At 31.5% G+C, this 23349-nt stretch overlaps 1 protein-coding gene across 3 annotated transcripts in view; it reads right to left on the reverse strand.

Moving 5' to 3' along the window:
• Positions 1-2232: 2232 nt before the first annotated feature.
• The window catches only part of LOC143080380 (exocyst complex component 2-like), a 32534-nt gene continuing 11417 nt past the window's right edge, over positions 2233-23349 (reverse strand). Inside the window, exons 11-28 of one of the 3 annotated variants that reach the window (XM_076256206.1) lie at positions 22952-23064; positions 21328-21393; positions 19356-19397; positions 17882-18009; positions 16962-17015; positions 16623-16655; positions 15820-15983; positions 14729-14850; positions 13713-13786; positions 13200-13283; positions 9432-9553; positions 8473-8542; positions 7560-7676; positions 6180-6321; positions 5133-5311; positions 4560-4621; positions 3947-4003; positions 2233-3628 (exon numbers count right to left, since the gene is read on the reverse strand). In XM_076256206.1, the coding sequence (XP_076112321.1) occupies positions 3529-3628; positions 3947-4003; positions 4560-4621; positions 5133-5311; positions 6180-6321; positions 7560-7676; positions 8473-8542; positions 9432-9553; positions 13200-13283; positions 13713-13786; positions 14729-14850; positions 15820-15983; positions 16623-16655; positions 16962-17015; positions 17882-18009; positions 19356-19397; positions 21328-21393; positions 22952-23064 (1729 nt within the window). In that variant the 3' untranslated portion in view covers positions 2233-3528. The remainder of the gene's footprint in view (positions 3629-3946; positions 4004-4559; positions 4622-5132; positions 5312-6179; positions 6322-7559; positions 7677-8472; positions 8543-9431; positions 9554-13199; positions 13284-13712; positions 13787-14728; positions 14851-15819; positions 15984-16622; positions 16656-16961; positions 17016-17881; positions 18010-19355; positions 19398-21327; positions 21394-22951; positions 23065-23349) is intronic. The other 2 variants (XM_076256208.1, XM_076256207.1) reach the window with 2 other exon arrangements.

A 23349-nucleotide genomic window follows, 5' to 3' on the forward strand; every position in this document is an offset into this window, starting at 1 on the left:
TGATTAGCCTATTTGTAACTCTTGTTCAAGTAATTGGTAACCCTGTTGGTAGCTTTTGTACAAGTAATTAGTAACCTGTTGGTAGCTCTTGTTCAAGTAATTGATAAGCCTATTGGTAACTCTTGTTCAAGTAATTAGTAACCTGTTGGTAGTTCTTGTTCAAGTAATAGGTAGTCTTGTTGGTAGTTCTTGTTCAAGTAATAGATAACCCTGTTGGTAGCTCTTGTTCGAGTAATTGATAACCCTGTTGGTAATTATTGTTCAGGTAATAGGTAACCCTGTTGGTAGTTCTTGTTCAAGTAATTGGTAACCCTGTTGGTAGCTCTTTATCAAGTAGTTGGTAACCGTAACCTGTTAGTAGTTCTTGTTCAAGTTATTGATAACCCTGTTGGTAGCTTTTGTGCAAGTAATTAGTAACCCTGTTGGTAGCTCTTGTTCAAGTAATTGATTAGCCTATTTGTAATTCTTGTTCAAGTAATTGGTAACCCTGTTGGTAGCTTTTGCACAAGTAATTAGTAACCTGTTGGTAGCTCTTGTTCAAGTAATTGATAAGCCTATTGGTAACTCTTGTTCAAGTAATTAGTAACCTGTTGGTAGCTCTTTTTCAAGTTATTGGTAACCTGTTAGTAGTTCTTGTTCAAGTAATAGATAACCCTGTTGGTAGCTTTTGTGCAAGTAATTAGTAACCATGTTGGTAGCTCTTGTTCAAGTAATTGATTAGCCTATTTGTAACTCTTGTTCAAGTAATTGATTAGCCTATTTTTAAATCTTGTTCAAGTAATTGGTAACCCTGTTGGTAGCTCTTATACAAGTAATTAGTAACCTGTTGGTAGCTCTTGTTCATTAATTGATTAGCCTATTGGAAACTCTTGTTCAAGTAATTAGTAACCTGTTGGTAGCTCTTGTTCAAGTAATTGGTAACCCTGTTAGCTCTTTTTCAAGTTATAGGTAACCTGTTAGTAGTTCCTGTTGGTAATTATTGTTCAGGTAATAGGTAACCCTGTTGGTAGTTCTTGTTCAAGTAATTGGTAACCCTGTTGGTAGCTCTTTGTCAAGTAGTTGGTAACCTGTTAGTAGTTCTTGTTCACGTAATTGGCAACCCTATTGGTAGTTCTTGTAAAAATAATTAGTAACCATGTTGGTAGCTCTTGTTCAAGTAATTGATAACCCTATTGGTAACTCTTGTTCCAAGTACTTGGTAACCCTGCTTGAAGCTCTTGTACAAGTAATTGGTAACCATGTTAGTTGTTGTTTGTGGTTTGTTTAACATATGTGGCTGAGATTGGCAAGAGTGGATGGTGTGTGCCTACACTTAAGTTAATTCAGTAATTGAAACAGACCCTGTATCCATCAAGTAAATGAAGCATGGAAATACAATCTGAATCTGTTTACAGATCTTTAAAATTAAATGAGCATATACTTTGCTTACAGAATTAATTGATCAAATATTCAATATTTTTTCTTTATGCATCAATGGATTGTTTTTTTTCTGGTAAAAACAATGATGACATCAGAATGGACCTGTATGTTTTCTAGAGTTACTTTCAGCATAGCCTGCAGATTATTGAATAAGTGAGATACCATCCTGGTTTCTGATACTCCTGTGTTAGCATGAGTCTTCTAATACTCCTGTGTTAGCATGAGTCTTCTGATACTCCTGTGTTAGCATGAGTCTTCTGATATTCCTGTGTTAGCATGAGTCTTCTAATACTCCTGTGTTGGTCTTCTAATACTCCTGTGTTAGCATGAGTCTTCTAATACTCCTGTGTTAGCATGAGTCTTCTAATACTCCTGTGTTAGCACAAGTCTTCTAATACTCCTGTGTTAGCATGAGTCTTCTAATACTCCTGTGTTAGCACAAGTCTTCTAATACTCCTGTGTTAGCATGAGTCTTCTAATACTCCTGTGTTGGCATATGACTATCTATTTCAGCCTTTATTAGTTGACTGTTTGTCTTGAACAGTTAATAATAGTTACTCCCTATTCATTTCATAGCGTTAATTTTTTTCATTTGGTTGCTGTCTTTTTTTTTAGTGTCTCTGGTAGTGCCTTGGTTAATTGCTCTTCTGTCCTTGGAATTGTACATAAATTTCTAATATTTAGCAGATCTGGCAAGGAAAATGTTTAAATTGCAGAATTTAGTGCATAAAAAAAGCTCTACATTTTTTTAACAAAATACTGTAAGACAATACAAGTAGGTGTTATAACATGCTTTAACAAACACAAGACAACTGGTATTATAAAAGACTTTAATAAATATATTGCACATATTTTAGATGCACCACAGGCAAAATACATTAACAATGCAAAACATATAAATCAAACAATTAAATTAATCTGCAAAATAAACTTTGTAATGTTGAACAATGAGATAATATTTTCAAGTCTACTTCAATATCTCTTAATTGTATTATTTACACATACCATATGTTTTTGGTAATATTTAGTTTCAATCGTGTTAATTCAAGACTTATCATCCGATCCCCAAACATAAACCCAAGGTGAGCATACATAAAATGTCGCCCTTACAGGACTTATATTACAGAAATTTCTTTTGATATTCATATCTTAAATTCATAATTTATTACATGCGTATTCATTCCTTTAATTGAAAATAAAAGATTAAAATGAACTTCATTAATATACAGACAAACCTGCTTTAGAGACCACCTGTATAAACGTATTTACACTTTTGGTATTTATCTGAATTTCGCCTCTGAATGACCTTAGATCACCTCCGAATAACCTTCTAACGTCAAGCAACAATCTCTTTTTAATTATGACGTCAATTATTTTGAATTGTTATGTCAAAGTTTACGGGAACCTGTGTGATTTTACGTAATGGCGGACAAATTTGCATACAAGTGTAAATATGTCTATTATAAGACCATGAATTTTAGAACACTCTGTAGTACATTTCATATAAAAGACCACCTGTCTTAAGAGACCAATGTATTGTTCTCCGTAAGTGTTCTCTTAAAACAGGTTTCACTGTACTTCAATAAATGCCAACTCTTATTATTGGGATAAATATCATGGCTTAATTCATAACTAAATAAATGATACATGTAAACTTTGTGCCAGTATAACTGTATTCTTTACAAACTTCAACAAGACATATCAAACCAGTAACTAAGAATTAACCCAATTTTAACAACTAATCTATCATATGTAAAAACCTGAAAATTGGCAACTTATAATCATGATATCATCATAATCATACATCAGTTATGTAAGCACTATATAAGATATAAAGACATCTTCTGTCATTTCTAACCATGAACCATTGCAATATTCCTATTGGTTGTCTATTCATTAGTTGCACTATAAATTTTTGTTTCCATTTATAAAACCTTTAAAAGGTTTCTGTCAGTCTCTGACATACCAGTATGAAAATATTGTTTTTCTGGCACCACATGTAATAATCCTAAACACTATTCTATTTTGTTCTGAGTGAAACATCAAATATTTAGATCCACTTTAATCATAACATATCATCATGTCTATAAAGTTTCGCTTCACATAATTTTATGCTGATACAGAATTCCTTAGAAGACTATCTCCATAGAAGCACATCATTTGAAACTTCATCTGTGATTTATATTTGTTCAATAGATCTTCTAACAGTCTGCAAAAAAAGCAAAAAAGTTGCAATCAATTATGATGGTTTCTTTTTATCTAGATTTAATTAATAGCCTGAAGTTCTTTCAAGCATTTTCTAATGTTGTTCTTTATATTTGTAATATATAATCTAAAGAAATTACTACCATAATTGACTATATCATATATATATAAATAAACACATGATTTCAGTAAACAAAAATATTACGCACATCCACATTTTTAAATCATTGGCAAACAAAGGTATAAACATTTTAGTCTATCATAAAATATTTATGAAATTAATAAAACTGCATATTTTTAAAGTGGCAAAAAAAGTTCTTACTTTTTATCTTCTGGTTTCATACTGCCAAGATTATCCATAGCTTCTTTAAAACATTGACTGGAAAACAGATATATTCAATGAAGACAAATATAACAATATGTAAGCACTAATGTTTCTTTTGATTATTCTCTATACACAGCACTGCAGCATTTCAGTGAAAATGACTAAGACTTTCTATGTAAATTCCCTTAGAATGAGCTAAACCTGTAATTGCAAAAAGATAACACAAATTCAGACCAATTCCATGTTGATGTTAAATGGGTATACCCTAATGTGTACTAGAAAGACTCATTGAGATGTTTTTAACATGCAACTAAAAGTCAACAGGACAATTAGCTACATTACCTGGAAACATTATTCCAACTTAAAGCTATCAGTCTTTGCTTTTACTCTCAATGTATCTCATTTGAAAAGCAGTAAAATCCAGTTTCACAAGTCTTTTGTTTGAAGCAATGATTTTGAACACCAAAGTGTACATGACACAAACAGTAAAATCGGAAAGGCAGCAAAAAATCAATTCTACAAAATCGTTTTTTTTATCAAACAAAAAGCATTTTTTTTCATGTATTTTTTAAATATAAAATTAAACATGTTTCCTACAAATACTACTCACTTTGCATGTGGTGTTATGTAAAGTTTCACTGTTTCCTGTAGAGCCTTGAGTTCTACTCTAGCCTGAAATACATGATAAATTTTGTAATTTTAAACAAGTATATGATTTTTTTCCACATTGAATGCTTGCTTGTGCATTGCTTCAATGGCAACTGTTTATGTGCACATTCAACATGAAAAACTGTTAACTATCAGGTTCAATAGCTATCATTTACAAAATTAAGTTTAATTATATAAAACCATATCAGTATTTATAATATTCATAAAAACACAGATGAAAACATTTATTTTTTTAATTTCCCTATATAGGAAAACCAAATTTTTCAAAGGACTTTTTTTAACTTTACCAATATAAAGGTTCCTACAAGATTGCAGCAGCCTTTGAAAATACTCCCCAAAATTTTGTAACCACCTTCTTGGATGAAATTTGAACTAACTTCTACTTATAAACATCAAGAATCTTGTGCTTAAAATTCTAAACCTGGTTTAACTTTGATATTTGTAGCAACTACCTTTCAGTCAACTGCTGTCCCTGGCTATTATCATTAGTTACTTATATAAATATTTCCCTTACCTGCAACTTTCCATGTTCATTAAATTCAGTAACACATTCTATAACTCTTGTTATCTCCTCGGACACAGATTCAACAACTTTCTGTGTTACCCTGGTAACAAACGATGGTGAAACAGCAAACACTTCAGCATGGACCTCTATCATTTTCATAATAACATCTTTCAGATAATTTCTGACTCCTAAATTAAACAGAAAATTTATTTCATCTGCAGTTTAAACAGATAATTTGATTAAAAATAGTTAAAATATTTCATATGCTCAAAAATACAGTGCTGTATAAAAAAGCCCTTAATTTTGAAAATAAAAGATTGTACATATAATTTTAATTTATATTTAAATCCTGGGAAATTTTAAATCTCTCACAACTGGAAATTTATTTCATTTATTTTCAAGGAAACCAATTTTCGTGGATTGAAATTTTTTTTACATGTTCTTATATATGATTTTGCCAAAATCTGCATACAAGCCAAAGGAAAACTTATAATTCATTGAATATTCACATGTAACTACAATATTAATAAAAATTGATATCCCACACCATGAAAAGTCAAAGTGCTTGTGAGCACTGAAGGGTAGAGATTGCTTTCATTTTACAATTTTGTGAATGTAATATAAAACATTGAATTGTATTTAGCTTATGTAGCTAGGCAAATTATAAATTTAGAGTTATCTTCCTTTGTTTTTAATTGTACATTTGTAGGTGCACCTATTCTTACCACAGATTCATATCTCATGTAAATTTTAATAAAGAAAAATACTTCTTGAATGGGTGTTGGTAATTAAAATACACACTATATTGTAACTTGAATATCTAAGTACATGTGTATAACATTTTATTAATAAATTGCTTGACATTGACTAGATAGGATTTAAAGAATGATCACTTCACTGCTACAATTTGTAGTGATAAACCTTGTAGTGTAGTTGATTTAGATCTATATCATTTCATGCAATCTTTACCCAAAACTGATTCCACAGGTTCACTTAACATACAAAGTTACTATACACATATAAAGGAAAATATATCCAGAAAATCTGGATACCTACCAGCTGGTTTCCTGCATGTTTTCCAATCAAATCTGCCCCTGTACATATTCTGTTCAATAGCTCCCACAATAGGGTTAGATTTTTCTTCTATATAAGCTTCAAATAATTTACTATCCAATTCCTCATATCTCTCTCTGGTCGTCTGAAATGTAATACCAACTGGGTAATACCTGAACAGCAGGTTTTATATATATATGATTCCAGAACAAAAATATGTCCCCAGTACACAGATGCCCCATTAGCACTATCATTTTCTATGTTCAGTGGACCGTGAAATTGGGTAAAAACTCTAATTTGGCATTAAAATTAGAAAGATCATATCAAAGGGAACATGTGTACAATCTTAACTGACTTTGATTGTCAGTTTTCTAGCTGAAGGTCATGATTTCTCTCCAAGCACTACAACTTCCTCCAAATGAAATAAAATAACTGCCACAAAATAGCCAGTAGTGTTGAAGTGGCATAAAAAAAAATTAATTAATAAATCCATAAATTATGATTCAAAGCAAAATTATGAAAGCATTATCTTGGTTGCACGAAGCGCAAAAGCTCATTATAGTATAGTGATGTTCAGTCAAAAGGCAGGTTGATTGGCAAGCAGTGTAATTGTGGTACATATTTTGTTAAATCAACGCCTTGTTCAATTTCAACCCAAATTCCGTTAAACAGACCAGAACAAGAATGTGTCCCAAGTACACGGATGCCCCACTCACACTATCATTTTCTATGTTCAGTGGACCGTGAAATTGGGTAAAAACTCTTAATTTGGCATTAAAATTAGAAAGATCATATCAAAGGGAACATGTGTCCTAAGTTTCAAGTTGACTGGACTTCAACTTCATCAAAAACTACCTTGACCAAAAACTTTAACCTGAAGCGGGACAGTCGAACGAAAGAGCGGACAAACAGACGCACAGACCAGAAAACATAATGCCCCTCTACTATCGTAGGTGGGGCATAAAAACATATAATTGTGTTGGTATCCCTTTGTATGGACCATCATTCCTGTGGGTATTATCTGCCAAGTTATCATTGATTGGAAGGATTCAAATGATAGCAAATCTTATTTTCAGTTCATATAATTATTTAATGCTACCAAACCTAAGGCTGCAACCCTCTTAATACAGCCTTCAACAATGAGTGAAACCCATACCGGACAGCAAGCTATAAAAAGCCCAGAACAGACAAATGTAAACCATTTCAAACAAGAAAACAATAGGCCTGATTCATGTGAAAACAAATGAACAAAAAGAAATGTACAGCAACAAATAACAACCACTTAATTACAGGCTTCTGACTTAGGACAGGCACATACAGAATATGTTTAACATGTTTTATTCAGCTTTTCAACATGTCAAGGTACAACTTTTGATGCCTTACCTGTAAAGCTTTATTCATTTCTACATATCCATGTTTATTCAGGTTTTCTACAAGTCTAGGAATAATCCTTTCCATGGTGTGGCTACAGTTACTTAACATAATAATCAATCTTTTATCCTGAAATAAAAATAAACTTTAGAGATTAAAATATAAATTTGCATATCAATTAATTACACAATTAAGGTAGCTCTGGTGTCTTGGATTTTGAAAAAGCAGATAACAATTGGTTCAGATCTATAATGAAATGTGCAAATTTTGAGAGTAGTTAGCAATTAATGTGTTAGACTTTTCTTGTTATATAATGCAAAACCTCCTAGGAAAATGACACTTTAGGGATTGCTCCAGTTATCTAAAAATGTTTAAAGATTGTTATTACATTGGTTGCAATGAATTACATTGATTTCCCAGTGAAATAAAAACCGATAATTTCACATGTGAAATAAACGTGGTTATTTCACTCCTCTGATGTCACACAACAATAGGCCTTGTCAAGATGTTGCCATGATAACGTCAGTTCAAAACAAATTGTGAATGCGTAGAAAAAGATATAGTTCCTTTCATTTCTACATTATTTCATAAAAAAAAGCCATTCGCCAATGTAATAGAAAGAATAACTAATCAAAGAATTAAAATATCGAAAAATATTCAACTCGTGACCGAACAACACTTATAATTAACTCATGCGCTGTGCGCATTCGTCAATTAATGTGTTATTCGGTCACTTGTTGAATATTTTTCTCTATTTGAAATCTTCAATTAGTTATTTTATAATTCTTTAATATTCAAAGCATTTCTGTAAATCAGTAAAGACGGGAGGTCTAGTATAAAAATTGATATATAAAAAATATTCTTCCCTCCCATATCGTTCTTCAAAATAAAGACATTTAGAATTTTAAAACCATGGTTAACTTACAAACTGTAAGGAATGTTCTTCAAAGTCCATACTAGATGTTGAGAACCTTTTCTTTGAATCATCTGCAGTACTGTAAATAACAATGAAATTATAATAGTTTTATTGTACTATAAATTCCGTTACTTTTGTATATACCAATTTTCATGAATCAAGAAAAAAACGTGTTTTTTTTAATTATATTTGATTTTGGGGATCTCTCAAAGTATGCATATACTTCTTTCAATAGGGTTAGTTTGGTATACAAGTCTTTTGAAAGATTTACTACATAAAACATTTATTTTTTGTGGTTTACTATAATTTGATCATAGCTTTTGAAATATTTACTTTCAATTTTATTACAGAACTTCAGAGTAATTTTTTAATTGATTTATTACAAATTAAGGTTTTGAATCTTGAATATCTATGATAACAAACAGTAGAAACATTTAAACATATCTAAACTCTTTAATTAATAGTAATAGATGCATACTCTAATCATTTGAAGATGGTATTGTCAAGTGAGATTCCCTTATTACCTAGATAGAACTCTTCACCTGCAGAATATATATAGCTGTGACTTTTCAGATTATATAAGAACTATAATAAAGGCTAGATGTTATCAAAATAATGCTATGAGTTGTGTCAGAAATAAACCTTATGCAAGTGCATGTGTACATGTACATGAACAAGACTTTGATTGATTTTTAGTACATTCAAATACCAAATAAAAGATAAATTTAAGGCTAATTTATAGGGTTCTATGTCAACTCAATTTTCAAACAGTTACAGACTTTTCATGGTGATGTTTTCAACCCAAAATAGGTTAACAGATGTTTTGATACTCAATTGCAAAAGGTTGGTTCCTATCTGAATGAAACATTTGTTCATATTGATAGAAATCAAAACATACCTAAACTGGAGGGAAAATGACCAGCATAGGAGAAAGAGCATGTATAACACTTATAAAACATTCTACCTACTTGGATGACCCTCCTGCCATTACTGGAGTAAAAGCTAAACAGTCTAAACATGGTACAAATGCTTGTAGTAACTCTGAGCACAACTGTGTGGAATCCTTCTGTACTGTTCTTTGACCAAATATCTGAAGATTAAATTACATGAGCCATATAATAGGTTTAAAAAGGCATTTCTAAAATCATATGTGTTGCAAAATAATGCATTCAGTCCCTTCTAAAACAAAATAACAACACTATTTTCTGGTGTCTGATGTTGTTACATTGCTGTCAATAAATTCCATATACTGTAAACCAACTTATTTTCACGACTTTAACGAGTAGAAAAAAAACGTGAATTTAAATCGTCGCGAATATGTAAAACTTCCATTATTCCTTATTAAACTTCATCAAGTAAATCAGAAAATCGCGAATTTAAATACCCGCGAAGTGGTCTAGAAAGGGTAAAACACGAAATAAAGTATCCCCAAAATAAGTTGGTTTACAGTACTCCTTAGCTGTTCCTGTGTCCAATTTGAATATTGGTGACCAAAGGTTCAATCTCCAGACTATTGGTGACCAAAGGTTCAAGCTCTAGAATATTAGTGACCAAAGGTTCAATCTCCAGACTATTGGTGACCAAAGGTTCAATCTCCAGACTATTGGTGACCAAAGGTTCAAGCTCTAGAATATTGGTGACCAAAGGTTCAATCTCCAGACTATTGGTGACCAAAGGTTCAAGCTCTAGAATATTGGTGACCAAAGGTTCAATCTCCAGACTATTGGTGACCAAAGGTTCAAGCTCTAGAATATTGGTGACCAAAGGTTCAATCTCCAGACTATTGGTGACCAAAGGTTCAATCTCCAGACTATTGGTGACCAAAGGTTCAAGCTCTAGAATATTGGTGACCAAAGGTTCAATCTCCAGACTATTGGTGACCAAAGGTTCAAGCTCTAGAATATTGGTGACCAAAGGTTCAATCTCCAGACTATTGGTGACCAAAGGTTCAAGCTCTAGAATATTGGTGACCAAAGGTTCAATCTCCAGACTATTGGTGACCAAAGGTTCAATCTCCAGACTATTGGTGACCAAAGGTTCAAGCTCTAGAATATTGGTGACCAAAGGTTCAATCTCCAGACTATTGGTGACCAAAGGTTCAAGCTCTAGAATATTGGTGACCAAAGGTTCAATCTCCAGACTATTGGTGACCAAAGGTTCAAGCTCTAGACTATTGGTGACCAAAGGTTCAATCTCCAGACTATTGGTGACCAAAGGTTCAATCTCCAGACTATTGGTGACCAAAGGTTCAAGCTCTAGAATATTGGTGACCAAAGGTTCAATCTCCAGACTATTCAAACTAAATTCTTGTAAACTGGTATTTGCCACTTCATCTCCAAAGAACCAGAATAAGAATAAGACTAAAGACAGGTTGGCTTGAAGTTAGAATAATGTGTTCAGGTAGGGTGATCTGGCTTTTTACATACTGTGAACTACCACGTTAAAAATTGTGCCCAGTGTGTTGCTCTAGTTAAAATTAGGGGTCATATCTCATTAATATCTTATCGTCTTGATATGTAAAAATTTGCCTCTTGGTGTTGAGAATCACATTCCATCATCATTTCCATCTAAATTCACAGATTATTTGAGAATTCGGAAAATGTATTCAGGAGGGTTGAGATCTCACAAACATGTTTAACCCCGCCACATTTTTGCGCCTGTACCAAGTCAGGAGCCTCTGGCCTTTGTTAGTCTTGTATTATTTTAATTTTAGTTTCTTGTGTACAATTTGGAAATTAGTATGGCGTTCATTATCACTGGACTAGTATATATTTGTTTAGGGGCCAGCTGAAGGACGCCTCCGGGTGCGGGAATTTCTCGCTACATTGAAGACCTGTTGGTGACCCTCTGCTGTTGTTTTCTATTTGGGCGGGTTGTTGTCTCTTTGACACATTCCCCATTTCCATTCTCAATTTTATATGCCAACTAAGATATTAAACACTGCCACTTTCTGTATATGACTGTCCCATGTCAGGAGACTGTAATTCAGTTGTTGTTTGTTGCTTGATATTATACAAGAACACACCTGTGATATCTCGGGTTCGTGACTGAATTAAAGTATATAACTATGCGTAAGACTTATTTAAGTATTGGTATTGTCATCTGATGAAGTCATGACAATTATAAGATATTATAAGAGAATTTTCTCTGCTTTCAAAATCTTTCTGTTTGAACCCGTCGACCTGGAACTTATCAATTATTGGTTATATTAATTTTTTGGAAAACAAAAGGTCCTGGAATGGAGTATGTTTCAGGGGCGGATCCAGGATTTTAGATTAGTGGGGGCGCAAACTTTTCTATTTTCTAAAAATTTTGAGGTAACATTATTGAAATATTCTTCTTAAGGGGATGGAATATAGGTATTTTGGACTATTTTGAGATTAAATAAGCGAGAAATTAAAGTTTCAAGAAGAAACCACCTAAATCCACCGTGACAACAATCTACAGTCACTAGTGACTGACTGACGGATTGACGGACAGAGGTGAAACAATATGTTTCTGTTCCGCGAAGAACCTTCGAGTTATGATGACAAGGTCTCCTACAAATTAGAAAAAATATACAACAATCTCCTAACACCCCTAACTTATTCACTAAGAGATTCATATTGCATATATATTTGTTTATAAAGCTGCAGCCCCAAAAAACAGGGGCTGAAGATCATTTTATTTTGATTCTGTGTTCCTATGCAAACCAATCTACAATCAAGACATGCATGTATATAAAGTATATAATATTTATAGAACTTAAATAAATCGTAGGTCAGTTGATTAGTAATTACGTTGATTCTGTTAAACTGACTGTTTTATATTCTTTGAATGTTAAAAAAGATTGAATGGTCTTTTCTGATACTCAAATAAGTTGAAGACAACCCATGCTTTGCAAATTTTAGGGAGGGCGCACGCCCGCCACGCCCCCGCCTTAATCCGCCCCTGTGTTTAAATGAACAAGATCGTCCTTTGTTAGTTATTAATAAAGTTGAATTCTTTTATTCCCTGTTTTACAGCATGCCTGCTAACAAATTGAAAACTGTACCTATATGCCTTATTTTAAGTTCAGATTTTTAGAATTCGTATTGTTATCTTAGAAAGTCTTATTGATTGAAATACTACAATAGGGAACAATTTGACAATGATTGAATTTAGTAGTGTCAACCCTGTGATATGACCCGTATATATACATTTGGTGGTGCTTCTGTCAGATGCGAAACGTACAGATAAGGTAATAGGTAACAGATGAATATACTATTAGTATCGGTATCGGATTCGACCCGGAACTTGTTAATTAATGGCAATATTAATTATATGGGAAACAAAAGGGTTGGAGGGTAGTAATTCTTAATCTACACAATTGTCCTATATAAGCTATACATAAAGTTGAATTCTTTGATTTGTCGTGTTTACCCGATGACGGCTGACAAATTGGACCTCGTTATTTTAGAATTATATGTGTTTTTGTTTTGTACATGCAATAAGCAATTAGTTTTCTCCCTTGTTATGTTTTAAATGTGTCATTTTGTGACCTTTTATAGCCTGTTATGCAATATTAGTTTTGCTCAATATTGAAGGCAGTGCAGTGACCTATAAATTTAAAGTCATTTGGTATCTGATGGAAACTTGTCTCATTGGCAATCTTGTCATATCAACCTTTTAGAATACCTTTGACAGGTTTGAATGGGATCTTATGAGTCAATGATATTTCGGTATGAATAATATTGTATAAAGAAAATTGTTCCTACCTCTGGTTCGCCCTGTTTATTCTGTACAACAACTTCGTGTAGGTGCTGGATAGTCTCATTAACAATATTCTCAAATAATGCTGGCTGTAATATAAATTTTAAAATAATGCTGGCTGTAACATAAATGTCAAAATAATGCTGGCTGTAACATTAATGTTAAAATAATGCTGGCTGTAACATAAATGTTAAAATAATGCTGACTGTAACATAAATGTTAAGATAATGCTGGCTGTAACATAAATGATATTCTTGTTAACAATGTTCTCAAAATAATGCTGGCTGTAACATCAATGTTATTGTGCTGAAAAATGTTGGCAAATAATGCTAGCTGTAACACAAATTTTATTGTAATAAAAAAATATAATATAGGTTTTTAGATGTAGCATTTTTTTAATCTCTTATAGTTACTCCAAAGCTTAAGTATTTTGCGATAAGTTGTAAATGCATGTGATATATTTTTTATTGTAATGACTTTCTTAATTTGAATTCAGATGAAAAAGCTTAGATATTTACCAATTGGGTTGTTCCCCCTGATTCATCATCTGTTTCTACAATCCATGTTTCTTTAATGTGAAGCTGTTGTATGTCTTAAATTAAATAAAGTTTCTAAATATACAAATGAAATTTATAACCCTCTTTAATGCTAAATCCAATGTTATCACTGACTAAATGTGGAATTCTAATAGTTTATTAGATATCCTATTTTGTGGGTTTGTAGTTACAGGCAAATCAACAACTTAAAAATGATCAATGAATTACAAATTCTCTATAGTAATGTATGCAGACTTTGGCAAAATCTTGAAACCAAATATCCCTGTAAATGCTTATTTTCCAAGATCCATGAAAATAAATGAATCCACATTATATTACTGCTTAATCTTTCATGTTAAAATTTCTTGTTATCTGCAAACAAAAACTATATATGGACAAATTATTTATTTGTTTTGTAAGTTTTCCTTTAGGGCTATTCCAGAAAAAAATGTAGGGGGGGGGGGGGGGGTTGGAAGGCACTTTTTGTCAGCACCCACCACCCAGACAATTGTAATTGAGACTTATAGTGCATTATAGTGTGAAAAGTTGCTCTGAAACCCATCACCCATGTATTATTAATATAATGTGCCTTCCAACCCCCCCCCCCTACATTTTTTTCTGGAATAGCCCTTACATGATAGTAATGTCCCAGTGGCTCTTTCTCATGGAGTGTACATTTTTTTAGTATGGGGAGTTTTAGGGTGTTTACAGTAATGTCCTATAATTCAATAAAATTAAATTGGGGAAAGTGTCAAAGAGACAACAACCTGAATAAAGAACAGAATAAATGTTATATTATCACTAAACATAATCATAATATAGAAAGATGAGAAAATCACATGACAACAAACTGTATACATTTTAAGAAGTCAATGAACCATGAAAAATGAAGTCAATGACAATCGATGCATAACAGTAACACATCTGTATACAAGATAATAAGAAATACAATAATCAAAATTACTGACAAAAAGTAATTTATAATAAAACAGACTCACCAGCAATTGCTTGTTTTAACAGAGTAAACATACAGTTTGTCCTCATATCAAAAGCTAGATCATTTATCACTGTGGGGGATTCCCCTGGTAAATCGAGCAAGGACAGGGACCAAACACAATTCCTGAAACAAAAAGTGCAAAGACAGTATTAAATAATGGATCTCTTAAGGGCATACGATACAGTTACAGGGGAAGTAATGACGTTGGTAACGTAAATTGTTATTTTTGCGACGTTAAACGGTGAATTATCAGGAAAAGATGCAGTTTTCGGCTGATTTTTATCATTCAAAATGATTTAACTTGAAAACGAGTTCATGGACCCCTCTTTTTTAAAATGACATTTGGTTTGATTTCACAAGAAAGTTATGTGTACCAATTTTCATGAAAACGTAAATAGTGCATTTTTTTTTTTAAATTTGATTAATATGCAGCAAAAATGTAGGTTTTTTACCTCAATTTATTCAAAACGTAGCACATGAAGGTATATTTTTTATTACATATTTGATTTAATCAGGTAAAAATAGCCTACATGCAAATTTTCAATAAATTTTAAATACGAGATCAAAACTGTATCGTATGCCCTTAAGGAGGATCTCTAACAAAGGGTATACAGAACATTCACAGCTTATGAAGACCAAGTGTTGATAATAAAGAATAACTGTTTAAAGCCTTAAAATATTCTATAGGGTGGATTTAGTAATCAATTATTAAATGACATTGTATACTGTAAATTAGGAATTATGCGTACATTTATTATTGCAATTTTTTCATTTTAAACTAAAATGTGATTATAATTTTTGCGATATTCAGAAAAAAATCCTGTTTAATTCATATAAAAAATTTCAAAATGCGAATTTAAATTATTGGGATTATAATCCTGTTGCATTTGTGGCAATAATAAAAACATGGCAATAATTTCTGAATTTACAGTAGTACTGTTAAACAAAAGTATATTCATTATGCTCTTCAGTTAACTAGTAATGCCACATCTACTTGATACATTTTCATTTTTTTAACAAAATACTTTTTGCTGTGAATATATACGAAAATCACTTGCTATATTTAGATATTATTAATAATGTAAACTTTACCGAATATGTCTGACACAAGATGGTAACCAGTCTCCAGGGATAACTTGGTTCCATTGACCATATTTGGTTTTGTCTTCTGCTGACAGTTTTTCTGGTAAAGTTTGTGGCAGGAAAGCGGCTCTCACAAGGTTAGAGAATAAACTAATGGTATCTGTTATCATTTGCTATAAATATTTGTTCAAAATATGTTATAATCACATCAAAATATGTTATAATCACAACAATTTTAATGTTAACTACAATTTGAGATACCAAGTTTAATTATCAAATCAGAAATATCTATGCGTCACTATTTTAACAACTGATTTATTTTTAAATTATGTACACTATCACAGGGATTTTAGGCAATGGAAAATAATGGTTGGTTTATACTAAAGGTTCAATAATAATTGATGGGCACTGCTCAAGTGTGTATCCAGGATTTTGAAAAAGGGATTCCACATAAGCACACACAAAAAAGTACATACAGTATTAGGAATTCCTTAACAATTGTTTCTCACAAAGATAAATGAATTCAAAGTTCCTGATCAGTATATCTGTTAATTAGATAAAAGACAAAATTATTGGTCTAAATATCTCAACCAATCAGACCGACATAATCATGTGATGTTTGATGCAATATTTGACCGCTTAGTCTGAGAGAACAGCCAATATAGAACAATGTGCAATATCTCATCTTTATTTTTTTTAGCAGATTGCAATGCAAGGTTTTGAACATAGTGTGATTATAAAGCTGTGTATTCTGTTTTCATTTGGAATGTGTGTGCAAATTGCAAAGGTAAATGGAACCTCAAGATATTTACTCTAAATTCTTTTAGAGAATCAAAAAGTGACTCCTGAAAGTATAAAACATGTTCATTTATTTGATAAATGACAAAAAGTAAACCCATTAATTTTCTTTAACATTCAAATGTATGTTATTTGTATTGTTCATAATATATGATGAAGGAATACATAAGTGTATGTATATTATGTGTATAAATTTAAATATGTACAATAGTTATCTGAGGAACTGAGAGTTAACTTTATGCAGTCAATATTCATCATTGCTAATGTTCCCTTATAATGACTCCCCTATATGGCATTGTTCCTGACCCATTACATATTGAAAATGCTATTTCTCAATTCTACTTAAACCTTACCTTAAACTGACTATGCTTAGAAACATCAATTTTAAATGCCTTTTCTCCTGTTTGCTGTAAAATAAAAGTTCATGTTAGCAACTATTTTAAAAGCTTTATAAAAGATTCTTTGCAGTTTGTTTTGGTATAAGGGAGGTAACTGCAGCTATTTCATGTATTATGAATTTTATGAAATTGGTATAGTTTAATGGGATGAGCCTAATCAAGAAGGAATCTGTGTGGTACATCAATGAGTAAACAGCCAATCAAAACAAAGAACCAAAAGAAATGTCATGGTCAATATATGATAGACAGGTTACTATACAATATGTTATACTGTGGAGTCATCATCATTCGTTGAAAACCAATTTTCGTTGATTTTGTAGGTACAGGTAAACTATGATATTAAATGTTTCGACTATTGGCAAATATTCTGAAGGGTTTGTCTGCAGACTTTGGCAAAACCATGAAATCAAATATTCAAGAATATCTAAGTTTTCTTTCATCTACGAAATTTGGTACCATCAAAAATACCCGTAATAAATGAATCCACAGTTCTCTAAAAATCACCTCGATTCTAAAATATTTAGGACTTGTTTTTCACAAGACAAGGCTGAGCTTAAAACATAACTTTTTGTCCATTAAAATACTGCCTCGCAAAACATTGGTCCTTGGTGGATTGTACTACGTAAAATGAATTGTTTGTACTATTGTTCACTGAGGTATCTTTCAGGAAATAAATACATCCTCCCCACAATCAAGACTGCCATGGTTTGTCAAATATTTCAGAGTATCTAATATATGCATTCGACTTGATTTTTTCAGGGATTGATTGTGCAGATGTAATTATATATAACTATTGACTAATTATTATAATTTTAACATACAATATTGATACTGGTATTTTTATTAATAAGCATATATAACAATAGAACACATACTTCCTTTACAATTAATGCTCCAGAGAAGTATGCCTGTCCAAGTTTCCACAGGTCTGGTAAATTGTAAGTCAGAATTTCACATAACTCTTCTATATACATAATTCTTTGTGGATTGGTAAACTTTGAAGCTAAAATATATAAAGTCATTTCATAAAAAATATTATAAATGTTTTTTATATTGCAAAAAATTGTGAAAGAATAGGTTTCTTAAAATTAAAACTCATATTTTACTTTTCAAAGCATTTGTATGCAAATATTTTATCTTGCATTTGTGTCGGTTGGTGCAATAATTGCATGCAAATTTTCCTAAATTCACATTACTAATGCAAATAGCAAAATGCAAGAGACCATAACAGAAGAATCATAACATTAAATTAAATGTAATAAAATATATTGCAATCGAAAATTTTGTCACAGAGTAATGGTAACAAGCTTCGTACTTATAAGCTATATAAATCCCAATATTGTACACAGTTATAGTTAAAACAAAATATGTTTATTAAATTTAGAAGTGCTTATGCAAATTTAGATGTGGTGTTGCGCCACTTAAAATAGAAACAGGACAATATGAGAATAAGCCAATAAATGAAAGATGTTGTTTTATGTGTAAAAACAAAATTGAAGATGAGAAACATGTATTTACTTTATGTCCTTTATATGCAGACCCTGGAAATATATTGTATAGTGAAGCAGTAAAACATAACGATCAATTTTATAACTTGTCTATTGACGAAAAATTTATATTTTTATTTAGTAATGAAGAACTATGTCAGGTAGTTGCTAAAACCTGCTTTAATATTTTATGTAAGAACAAATTTTTTATGTGTATATAGCTAATGATGTATTTTAAATCTTAGATATATGTATTTTTAAAATTATGTAAAATATTGTATATAATTAATCCTTTAATATTAGTCTTTCATATTTCTTAATAGAATGGCACTTGTATATGTTTTAGCATTTTTAGGCTAATGATTATTTTACTTTTAGTTTTAATATACAATATGCTTTATATACATGTAGGTTATCCAATATTTCATGTTATACGCAATGTTTTATATGTATATTGGAATGTATAATGTTATACAAGTGGTGAGACTTTAATAAACTATCGAATCTAAATATGTAACAATGGCCTGGAACAATTTTATTGATTGCAAATCTAATTCTTATTCAAACCTGACTTTATACTTATTTTGCATAACTTAAGCTTTTATTTTTCAGCTCAACATAGATTTCATTGAATGAAACTGAAAGAGTTATTAAAGTTAAAGATTTATTGTCCATATCATAACATGTGAAAAAGTTATAAGATTTACATTTATTGTGAGGATAACAATACACTATGTAGTACATGCTAAGATTTGGTAGAGTAATTATGAAAATACAATTTTTCTGTATTAAAATTTCTCTCCAATTACATGTGGTACATTATTAAAGATTTTCTAAATACACATAAATGTTCAAAACTTACAACCATGTTCCAATTTCAGACTGTTGGAATCTCCTGGTTTTGCTAAAAAAAAAAGATTAAAAAATATCAATGATAAATAATCAGATATGCAATTATCACCTCATTTTTATGTTGGGGTTCGTGTTGCTTAGTCTTTAGTTTACTATGTTGTGGCGTGTGTACTATTATTTGCCTGTTTGTCTTTTTATTTTTTAGCCATGGCGTTGTCAGTTTATTTTTGATTTAGGAGTTTGAATGTCCCTCTGGTATCTTTCGCCTCTCTTTTTTTCATCTCATGTATATACATATGCACTGTCTTCTATCAAAAATTTCTGGATGAGTTTAAGTTTTATTATAATGCCCTTTTTATGACATCATTACCCATATAAGGCTTAACTAGCTTACTATAATCCAGGGTTTCCGCTGGCGGTCGCCATTTTCGCAATTTGCGAAAAAATAATAATTGTGGCGATAAAAATTCGTCATTTGCGAAAGTATTTGGCGAAAGAAATATATATAACATTTGTTTTCCTCCATCTTGTTTATTTACTTTTTTTTCGAGTTTCTCGGACTTTACCGGATCAGACTATACTCGGAATTTACCTTGACCTCATTAAGATTTGGACAGAAAATCAATAATCAGCTGATTGCATTTTATAGCTATCGACAACAAAGGACTTATTAATAAAGGTGTTGATTGAATTGTTTGACAACATGATATGGTTAAATGGCTTCCACTAAATGTCACATACATAATTTATTTACCACTTTGTGACGCACGTGTTTGAAGCAAATTTTTGACGTCTCCTCTCCTTTTGAAAATAGTTTAGAAAAGAAAGCTGTTATGACGAAAAATGTTCAAAACCAAGAAAAATCTCCGATTTAAAACTTTAATTATCCATTTACTTAATATAGGTAATTGATTAGGGAGACTACTTTAAAGTCGTTTGAGTGACACACGTCACGGTTTCAAGCATAGTTTTACGTCTCAACTTTTTCATTTATGATGGTCAAGAAAAGAAAACTGTCGTTTAATATGAAGAAATATATCCAAAAGGTTGGGAACAACCCCTCGAATGAGAGTAACCCTTCAATGTAATAACTACACATAAAATGAGGGATCAATTTCATGTGATAAAAACTTTTGTTTTGTTGTAAAAACCACTTTTTAGTACATAAGGGCGAAATCATCTTATTTAAGGGAAGGAAAGGGGGGGGGTAGAAAAAAAAGATAAATTTTAAACTAAAAATATATCTATGTTACTTGGCGAAAAAAATAATAAAGTGGCGAAAAATATATTGTTTTGGCAAAAGAGGTGGCGAAAAAAATAATTGACCCAGGGGAAACCCTGTATAATCCATACCTAACCCTTAGTCTAGACCTAAACCTAATCTAAGCCTACATTTTCTTTTATTTATATATGTATCTTACTTGTACCTACTTAAAAATCAAAAGGAAATCAATGAATCAAATGAATAAGTTCTACAGAATTGTCCATGTTTGAACATTTTTAAAAATGTATCATTGAAAATATAGATGCTTGCACATTCGAAGCAAATTTTTTTATTGTATTTTTTTCATACCACCAAAATAACAAGTGAAAGTGGGAGCTGATAATACCCTCGCCTGAATATTTTGATTATCCAGTCTTTTAAAGAAAAAAGTAAAGTCTTACAGTCTGATGCACTTAAGAAGGGACATCAGATTGGGTCACATAGTTTTATGATGCACTTAAGAAGGGACATCAGATTGGGTCACATAGTTTTATGATGCAATCAAAAACTGGAGGTATGTGAACTTTTTCATCTCAACAGTCTTACTACAACTTGAGTTGAATACCGTAGAAGAAATTGATTAGTCTTGAAAATTTTGCTTAAAATTACAAAACAAGTAGCCATGTTTCTATAATATACCCCCCGCCAGACATACAGATACTTTAGGCAGGTTTTGTAAATTCTTGCAACCTTGTCAAATATTTGTAAAGAGACTTACCCCTAGACAAATTTGATGTTCTTTGTGGGGTTCCAAAAACATCCCCATTTGGTTGGCTCTCTTTCTCTGTAATGATTAAATGTAGTGATTTGTATGTCATTGAACACTTCTTAAAAATCACAAGACAAGTAAGTTTATCAACATTGAAATCCATTTCAGATTTTCAATTGTTTATAAACTCAAAGCTGTCTTTCACTGGTTTTACAAACAAAATGTATTTTTTTTAAAAAGGTCTCATTCTTACTCATTTTACATACACATAAAAACACAAGATGCATTTTACTATAAATATATATTAATCTGTAACATATCTTTCAAACTAATTTACAAGTCCAATGACCAACATAAGGAATTTAAGTAAATGGCAAATGCTAAAACAAATAACTATTGATAGATTAAAAACAACTCATATGTATATATAATACATACAAGTATATTTGGGGCATTCCTGGAATTCATTTTGTGTATTAGTAGATATGTGTATATATATACTGTATAAAAATGGGGTTAAAATTTCGTGACTTTGTCTTTTTATAAGATTTCATGGGGATTTAATTTTGTGTTTTCCAGTAAATGGAATGATGATATATGTAGGTTTAATTTTGGTGGGGGTTTTAATTTCGTGGATCTATTCTTTCCATGAAATAAATTAAATTAAATTCTCCACGAAAATTTCTGCTTTAACAGTATATGTAAATATTGATTGATAGATGTTTAATTTATTTTCAGTACTATTGGCTATTTCATGGAAGTTAGTATTTATTGGTGGAGGAAGCCAGAGTGCCCAAAGAGAATTATTGACCTTCAGTAGGATAACAAACAATTCCAAAATATACGCCGGGCTACGTGTGACTGCAATATGAATGCAATTTTTATGCCCAACCTACGATAGTAGAGGGGCATTATGTTTTCTGGTCCATTCGTTCGTTCGTCTGTCGGTTCGTCCATCCTTTCGTCCTTTCGTCCCACTTCAGGTTAAAGTTTTTGGTCAAGGTAGTTTTTGATGAAGTTGAAGTCCAAACAACTTGAAACCTAGTACACATGTTCCCTATGATATGACCTTTCTAATTTAAATGCCAAATTAGTTTTCACTCCAATTTCACGGTCCACTGAACATAGAAAATGAAAGTGAGAGTGGGGCATCCGTGTACTTGGGACACATTCTTGATCTGGTCTGTTTTACGGAAATTGGGTTGAAATTGAACAAGGAGTTGATTTAAAAAAATATGTACCACAATTACACTGCCTGCCAATCAACCTGCCTTTTGACTGAACATCACTGTACTATAATGAGCTTTTGCGCTTCTTGCAACCAAGATAATACTTTCATAATTTTGCTTTGAATCATAATTTATGGATTTATTAATTATTTTTTTTTATGCCACTTCAACACTACTGGCTATTTTGTGGCAGTTATTTTTTTCATTTGGAGGAAGTTGTAGTGCTTGGAGAGAAACCATGACCTTCAGCAAGAAAACTGACAATCGTAGTCAGTTAAGATTGTAGTCAAACACACCTGCCACATGTGGAGCTCGAACACACAATCTTAGTGATGACAAACTTGTACTACTAAGACCATTTGCCTACAGAGGCCTATCTTTGTACCATAAAATAACTAGTTTACCTTCTTGTAAATGCTGCTCTTTACATCGCAACAGTATAGTTGTCAGCCATTTCTGTTGATTAACTAGACATTCCCATGCAGGATCACCACTACATTCTAAACTGATCAAATACCTGAGGGAAAAAACAAGATTATTATGTGTTAATTAAGCAGATAACAATTTTACAAAAAGAAAAATTATGACAAAAATGCTTGAAAGACATGAATATTTCAGCTTAACTTACACAAATCTTTCCTTTTTTCTTCCTTCAATTGCGACATTATGGAATGTGACTTATAGCATATTTTTACTTGTTTGAAAACTACTTACCTCTTACTGGAGTACATGAGTTCATTCCCAGTTTTGGGTGGAGTTTGTTTTGCTCAGACTATAGTTTTCTTAGAAAGTTTATTTTTTT

The sequence above is a fragment of the Mytilus galloprovincialis genome, chromosome 6 (genome assembly GCF_965363235.1).
Source record: "Mytilus galloprovincialis chromosome 6, xbMytGall1.hap1.1, whole genome shotgun sequence".
Taxonomy (NCBI): Eukaryota; Metazoa; Mollusca; class Bivalvia; order Mytilida; family Mytilidae; genus Mytilus; species Mytilus galloprovincialis.